Genomic DNA, 8,537 nt, shown 5'->3' on the forward strand with positions numbered 1-8,537 from the left:
GAGAACAAGAGAAAGAACCAATGTTCAGTATGAATACTTATGAAGGCAGACTCTTTTAAGAAGGCAATTCATGTAACAGAAACTACTCGTGCCAAAGTCCTTGTGTGTATGTACTGGTGTATACACCTATGCGTGCACATGGAAAGGTCGAGATTGCTGTTAGGAGTCTTTCTGTCACTCTGAGTCTCATCTTTTGAAACAGGATAGTTCACTAAACCTGAGGTTCATCAATTAACTAGACCAGTCAGAAAGCAGTTCTCTTGTTTCTGTCTCCCAGGGCTGGGGTTACAGTTATCTGCCACAAAGCCCAACTTTGTATGTGGATGCTGGGGTCTGAACTGAGCTCCTTACACTTGTGTGGCCAGTACTGTAACCACTGAGCCATTTCCTTAGTTCCTAAGATTTCAGTCTTAACATACTATGAATTACATAACTTTCTCTCATTTGTAGAGTTTGTTACTTCTCTATGAGAATTGGTACAAGGGTACCTGCTAGCTTAGAATAAGCTCTTTTCAACACCAAACTTTTTTTTATAGACAGTTTGAATTTTTTATGTCTGAACAGTATTTTATTAAACCCTTACATGTTTAAATGTGGAAACATATCCCTAACAACATATTATCCATAATTAAATACAAGACTCTTACTCAAGAGTTGGACATAAGAGTACTTGACTGTAACAGCACTCAGGATGCTCAATCAGAAAAATAGTGAGTCCAAGGCCAACTTGGGCTATACAACAAGTTTCAGGCCAGCCTGGACTACAGAGTCATGCCCTGTCATCAACAAAACTCACACTGAGCAGTGATGAGCTGACATTACACACTGACCATGAAAAGCACTTGCCTGTAATGCCAGTATGCGGGAGACAGAGGCAGGAGGACAACTGCAAATTCAAGTCTTGACTGGTATGTTAGCAAAGTCTAGGTGTGCCTAGCAAATTCTAGGCCAGCCAGGCCTGAAAAATGAGATTTTGTTTAAAACAAAAAAGAGCTCAGTTGGCATATGCCTTTAATCCCAGCATTGAGAAGGAAGAGGCAGGCAGATGATCTTTATGAGTTAAGGCCACCCTGGCTCAAAAACTAACAACAGAAAGAAGAAGAAGAGGAAGAAGAGGAAGCAGCAGCAGCAGCAGCAGCAGCAGCAGCAGCAGCCAGCCAGCCAGCCAAAACAGCCTGGCAATGGTGTCACAAACCTTCCAATACTCAGGTGTCAGAGGCAGGTCAATCTCTATGAGTTTGAGGACAGCCAGGGCTGCTACATAGAAAGACCTTGTCTCAAAAACAAAATAAAACAAAACAAAAAAGAAACCAAAAAGTTCACATTGCATGATACAGGGGAAAAAGGAGAATAAGTTTGTGACCATCACTTTCTACTATTTTAAATTATTTTTTATTCTCTCATCTGTACCCTTGATTTTGCTAAATATGTACAATTAAATTCACATAAACAGGCTTGAGAGATGGCACAGTGGTTAAGAGTACTGGCTGCTCTTCCAGAGGACTTGAGTTCAATTCCCAGCACCTGCATGGCTGCTTATAGCTGTCTGTAACTTCTGATTCAAGGGACCTGACACCCTTACAAGGACATACATGTAGGCAAAACACCAATGCTCATTAAATATATAAAAAATTCACATAAACATGTTAAGTGAACCTATGGTAGATCTTCATTACATAACACAGGAATTATGGTTTTCCAAATACGTATATCATAATCACACTACATTTTTAAAGTATCAATAATTCAGAATAAAAATCAAGAGCTGGGCACAGTGGCACATGCCATTAATCCCAGGATTTGGGAAGCAGAGGCAGCCAGATGTCTGTAAGTTCTAAAGAAGGTAAGAACCTGTCTCAAAATAAATAATAAAAAACATTAAAAAATCAATACCTGAATCAGAAGCTGGATTTTAAAACAACCATTTAAACATAAAGCAGAAAACTGACATACTTGATAATACTAGTTTGAAACACAGAAAGCAAATGATTGTACCTGAAGAATATACTGTGTGAGGTCTACTGCTTCTTTTTTTTCATGTACAAGCAGAGTTTCTTTATCTTCTACTGTAATAACATTAACTTCTCCACGACGTACTTCCCTCACACCTAAGGGGCGTTTTCGAACACAGACTCTGATTTTTTCCATTTCAGTCCAAGGATTCTCTGAAGTAATCTGTCTGATAAATGTTTACAAAAAGATGTTAATTCTTAATAAAAGGATTCAATTATTTAAATGGTCAAAGTGTCAGCACATTTTGAATATAATTAATATAATTATTTTGGGTTTTTTGTTTGTTTTTGTTTTTAAGACAGAGTTTCACTTTGTAGCTCAAGCTGGTCTAGAATTTGCTATGTAGCCCAGGCTCACTCTAACTTTCTATCTTAGCCTCCCAAGTGCTAGGACTACAGGTATGTACCACCACACCCAAGTTTTGAGACAAGGTCTTACTGCTATAGTGAAGGCTAGCTTGGGATTCCTGTTTCTGTTGCCCTCACCTCCCATGTGCTGGGATTATAGGCCTACACTACCACACCAAGCTCATTTAAACAATTCCATATTAAATGTCAGCAATGAGAAAGTTCTTACTGGCAAACTTCTGGTTTCCATCTCTTACCTCCTCCACCTCACTCTTTTCTCTAACCCTTCTCCCAGAAGAAGGAGGTGGAGGAGAAGGAGGAGGAAGACTAATAACTAAACTGTTATTTATTTTTCTGTCTTTCGAGACGGGGTTTCTCTGGCACTCCCTCTGTAGACCAGGCTGGCCTTGAACTCTGCCTCTGCCTCCTGAGTACTGGGGTTAAAGGCATTCGCCACCACTGCCCGGCCAAACTGTTATTTTAGCGCTAAGACGTGTGTGGTTAGCTTCTAAATATGATCTCCTAGTGCTCTCTGTGCCCCCAAACTCCAGCTGGTTATTCATCAGAATCTATCCCTATGCTGCTACTAAGATTCCAAAGCCTCACCAAAGCCCAAATCTTGCACATTTAACATTTTTCTTGATCATTAATCTAAATTCTTGTTTGGTGTTTGTTGTGTGTGTGACAAGATTCTCTTGTAAAGCAGGCTGGGATCACAGGCATATGCCATTAGACCCAGTTTATCTGATGCTGGGGAGAAAACCCAAGGTTTTGGGCACTAGAGTAAGCACTCTAGTAACTGAAAGATACCCCATACCCTACGTTCTGGGTTGTTTTGTTGTGTTTTTTGTCTATCCTACTGGTTTACTAAGTGTCTCGAATTAGCATTTTATCAGCTGAACTAGCTTCCTAGCCTCCTTCTTTTTTTGGCCCCACCCTGGTAACCATGTATTTCTTCTCAGAACAATTTATGACTAGTCCTGTCCACTACTACCTCAGCCTCCTATCCAATGCACTCTTTCAAATCGCTTCAATACCCAGCATCTGAAGGACTACTCCTTGAGTCAAGGTTACAAAACTAATGAGATTATTTACTGACATTCATATGGTATATGTGCCTAACCACTTATACCTCTCTAAAACTATGCTGTAAGAAAATAACATCTATTTTTCCTCGTTTCATTTTCTTTCACAAAACTCTTTTCAAAAGCATGCTTTTTTTTTCTTTTCCCTTTCTTTCTTTTTCTTTTCTTTTCTTTGATGTCTGGAGTCAGGGTTTCTCTGTGGAGCTTTGTAGACCAGGCTGGCCTCAATTTCATAGAGCTCTACCTGCTATGCCTTCCAAGTGCTGGAAGTAAAGGCTACCACTGCCCAGTGAAAGCAGGTATTTTTATCAGGATTAATAGTTTTGGTCTATGTAAAACAATGCATTAGCAAGACAAATTGTTCCCTCCTTTACACTTTAAAATTTATTTGATAGTCCCTTACAAAAATTTTAATGATAATTTTACAAAAAAATCTAATACAAAGTTATATAATTATCTAATTGCTTCATATAAATTCTGATTTTCTGAGCCTTCCAACTGGCTGGAAAATTATTTTTTGCCAGGATCTAAATTAATTTTTATAAAAAGCAAACAAATTTTTCAGTAAATCATAGTCTGTGACACCTTAAAGACACCTTAAAGCATGTTTTATTATTTTAATTGAAATATAACTAATACATCATTTGAGGCATGAGACTTGATGATGAGCATATAGGGATTTACTGCTCTGCATATGTGCTTAATTTATCACAAGGAAAAAAAAGAAATTTTTAACCTATTATTTTGTAATCTACTCTACTTTTTGGTTTCATATTATTATCTGTTCCTCTACAAAATCTACTTTTTATTTTATGTTTAACTCTAATCCACTATTTTAATAGGGTTTTGGGTCAAAATCTCTAGATGCTTAGCATTAATAACCTAATCATAGGACATTAATCAAAGAGACCTTGCAATATGGCCTGAGCATGCACAGTGCTAGGATCACATAGTACTACTATGCCCAGCCTGTCATTTTTAGAATTGTGCAGGGATTCCAGGATGAGTCACATGGACAAAGGCTCATGGTTTGTGGTTTTTAAGTTAAGAGGCAAAAAGCAAAGTGTGCTCTTTTCCTAGTGAGTACCTTTCAGTTAATTTGTTTTGGAGATGGGCCTTTCCATGTGAACAAGATTGGCAGTTCCTAGTGGGTACCTTTTAGTTTGTTTCTGAGATAGGATCTCCTCTGTGGCCAAGCCTGGCTGGAGCTCATTAGCCTCTTGTCTGTCTTGTGAGTGCTGGGTTTGCTGGTGTGCCCCACCATGCCTGGCACAAATGGTTTTCTTTGTCTGTCATCTCTTACCCAGACCTCTAACATCTAAGAGCCTGTAGATATCTTAATTATCTTCATACCTAGAGTCAGACATTGCAGCTATTACTTAATATTTGTAAAATAAATGTAATGGCAATATTTAAACTAAAATACATATTCTAAGTCATGATGTGTTAAGCACTGGAAAATAGTACTTATAAATAATTCTAGTTTATATTTTTCTCTGTTGTTCAATAAGACTAAAACAGTAAAAAAAGTTAGCTCTCCTTTACTTTTCATATTTATAATCTATAATTAAAGAATAAAAATAGTACTAAGTCCTCTGAGCTCTGCTAGAACAAGTATTTCAAATTACTATAGGTACTTTCACTTATAAAACTAAGTCACCTTGCAGCAGGAGAAATGGCTGAGTGGTTAAGAGTACTGGCTGCTATTTCAGAGGACCCAGGTTCAATTCCCAGCACCCATATGTGGCTCAGGAGTTACCTGTCTATAACTCCACTCCACTCCCAGGGTATTTGACATGTTCTTCTGGCCTGCATGGGCAACAGACATGCAGTGCACAGTCATACACATAGGCAAAACACTCGTCCACATAAAATAAAATTTTAAAACCTAAATCATCTAGTTTGGGAGAATAAAAGAACTGATCATGAAATACTCAGGTATTTTACCCAATATAAGACCAGAGGTAAATACTTTATCTTGCCACAGGTGGTGGTGGCACACACATGCCTTTAATCCCAGGACTTGAGGCAGAGACAAAGGATATCTGTAAGTTTGAGGCCAGCCTGGTATACAGAGAAACCCTGTGTTCAAAAAAACAAAACAAACAAACAAAACAAAAAAAAAAGAGAAAATTTATTTTCCCATAACTCATATGTATTACTTTCATAATAACCAATAAATAATATATTCTTAAAAACATATTTTCTATTATATCATTCTTTGCATTTGGGGACTATTGAGCTTTTCACCTCTCAGGAATCTTATTTAAAATTCTATCTTGAAGTACTAGGTGAAAATAGTTTACTGTCATTCTGATTCACAACCTCTGATTGAGATCAAAAGGTCTTACTCTTTGTAATCACCAAAACCCATCTGTTTTTCCAGGGCTGGCTTAAAAAAACAATTACAGTCAAAATCAGGATCCTATTTCAATTGTGTAGATGACCTAAGTGTTCAAAGAACAACTTAATTTAACTACCTGCTCTCTTGCCTTAAGTATGCTATAGGGCATCTGGTTCCTATGAATTTGATGGCCTTTAAAAAAACATCCTTCTGGATGGTGGTGGTGCAGGCCTTTAATCCCAGCACTCAGAAGGCAGAGGCAGATGGATCTCTGTGAGTTTGAGGCTAGCTTGGTCTACAGTGAGAGTTCCAGGACAGGCTCCAAAGCTAGAGAGAAACCCTGTCTCAAAAAACAAACAAACAAAATTGATGGGAGATGCCATTATGAAGTCTCTACTGGTTAATAATAAAGCACTGTTGGCCAAAGGAAAGGAAGATAGGGGGGACGGGACAGGGGATAGGAAGTAGTAAGGGGAGTCAAGATGGAGACTCTGAAGAAAGCAGTAGCCGCCGGCTCCCGGTCAGAGAAATACATAGACACAGAAATGGGTTAATAATTAAGGCAGAGCTAGCCGATAAGAAACAAACAACGGGCCAACAGATTGATCAAAACAGAGTCAGAGTGTGTTATTGGGGGGGGGGGGGGGGGGGGGAAAGAGGGGGGGGGGGGGGGGAAAAAAAAAACACCAACACAAAATCCTGTGACTTGTGTGATTTTTTTTTTTCCATTGTATAAGGCCATTTAACTACTGTGGTTTCAAGAATATACTAGGTGTATCATGTTACATGGATAGCAGACCCTGGAAAGCAGCAGTTGTTTGTTTATCTGGAAAGCTCCAGTTTCTCATTATTCTGTCTCTACCCACTTACCTTGATTATTAATGCAAAACTTGTTAATTATCATTAATGTTACAGTCAATTACTAGTAATAAAGACTATTTGCACTCCTCTAGTCACAAAGGAGAGGTTTGTCTTGCCTCTCCCAAAAATGTTAAAATAAATTATTACCTGACACAAGAATGAGGTATTCCATAGTTATACCCCAAAACATGAGATACTCTTTGAATAATGGGAATATCACCATTTCCTAGTTTTGGAGAAAAGTAATTTGATGAAAAGAGTGGAGTGTCAGTTTCTGTTTGCATATAAACACCAACAGCAGAGGCATTCAGGGTTCTTATTTTTGTCTGGCCCTGGGAGTCATCAGGTAGCATGTGTCCCAGCACTTTCAGGGAAGTGGACTTCTGTTCCTCTACAGAGAAGTCTGATAAATTGCATGTTTCATTGCTGGCTGTTCTGGCTTTGCTATCAGCAGGAGAATCAAAATGCAATTGTCTTCGGGGGCCAGATCTGAACTCTCGAGGCTTGCTGTATAGGTTGCTTGTCTGAAAAGGATGCTCTGGGCTACTGAGGGCTTCATCTTCCTCCTGCATAATCTTGATGATCTTGATAAGTTGGAAAAGACGTTTGCGGTCATTCATGTCATGGACTCCCAATTTGGAATAGTCCTTCATTGTAACCTTGGCTAATTCATCTATTTTCTGAAGACCAAGTGCAGTAAAATGAGGGTAATACTGTGCAAGTTCAGCTTCACAAAGACATTCATATAACCAAGATGCCATTTTTGTCACTAGATTTATATAAACTCTGGAAAAAAAAGAGAAAAAGAAGTTGTCTATACAATGTAAGCAGAATATATTCCTTTACAAATTAAAACATTGCTAGGCAGTAGTGGCACATGCCTTTAATCCCAGCATTCAGGAGGTAGAGGCAAGTGGATCTTTGTGAATTCAAGGCCAGCTTGTTCTACAAAGTTACACAGAGAAACCCTGCCTCAAAGAACCAAAATGAATAAATAAATAAATAAACAAAACATCGACAAATATGAAGGAAAAAAGTTTATCATCTCAAGTTTCCTAGGTATGTTTCTTCTGAAATGATTCATTAAATAGAGTTTATAAGCAAAGCTGTTTTATATATAGCATAAGAGCTAACAGTTGTAATTTGTTCATCTGTTTAATAATGTTTCCTAATTATATATTTAAGTAAATATATAGACACAGACATAACATAAACCACTTACTTATTGCTTGGGAGTTCCTTCTAACTCTGCATTGTCTGTTTAACACAGGCAATACACTGCTGAAATCCTGTTCTCAACCACTGACTGTAGCAGTACTAATTTTAGATGTTCAACTCAATGTCAAGGCATGTGGCACAACTGTTTCCTATGATTAATGAACAAAGGCTAAGAAGTCTTTCAGAATAGAAAGCAGAATAAAATAGCAACCACAAGGATAATAAACTAACACAGCTCATAGAAAATTGCATTTTTTATCTGCTCTGTATTGGTAAGTTACAATAAAAACAACCAATTCAGAATCAACTCACAGTATTTCAGATAATTCTAAAAGGTAGTCAGTCACAGATGTACAGATTAATACTACAGTCACAACTTAAACACTTATATGATAAAACACTTAAAACCAGAAACTAACAGGTGATGTGGTAATGATGTAAAATCTTTGTCTATTAGAAGTCAGAATTCTGAGTTGTTCTCCATTATTCCTGTTAATCAAGCTCAAGTTCCTAAGAATATTAAAAATAACTTTAAGCTGCATTTAAAAATATTTAAAAAGTATGTTAAATGTGCATGTGTGTGTATCTCTGTGTGTGCCTGCTTGCACATATAGACATGATTGCAGTGCTAGAAAAGGGTGTTAGATCCCCAGGAGATGAAATGCTCAA

General features: G+C 37.7%; 1 protein-coding gene across 1 annotated transcript in view; it reads right to left on the reverse strand.

Moving 5' to 3' along the window:
- Kif24 (kinesin family member 24) overlaps window positions 1–8,012 on the reverse strand; it is a 34,103-nt gene extending 26,091 nt beyond the window's left edge. The window contains exons 1-3 of the mRNA XM_051187564.1: window positions 7,873–8,012; window positions 6,798–7,436; window positions 1,996–2,179 (exon numbers count right to left, since the gene is read on the reverse strand). Coding sequence (XP_051043521.1) covers window positions 1,996–2,179; window positions 6,798–7,411 — 798 coding nt within the window. The 5' untranslated portion in view covers window positions 7,412–7,436; window positions 7,873–8,012. The remainder of the gene's footprint in view (window positions 1–1,995; window positions 2,180–6,797; window positions 7,437–7,872) is intronic.
- Between the last annotated feature and the right edge of the window lie 525 nt (window positions 8,013–8,537).

Source organism: Phodopus roborovskii, unplaced genomic scaffold, assembly GCF_943737965.1.
Source record: "Phodopus roborovskii unplaced genomic scaffold, PHOROB, whole genome shotgun sequence".
Taxonomy (NCBI): Eukaryota; Metazoa; Chordata; class Mammalia; order Rodentia; family Cricetidae; genus Phodopus; species Phodopus roborovskii.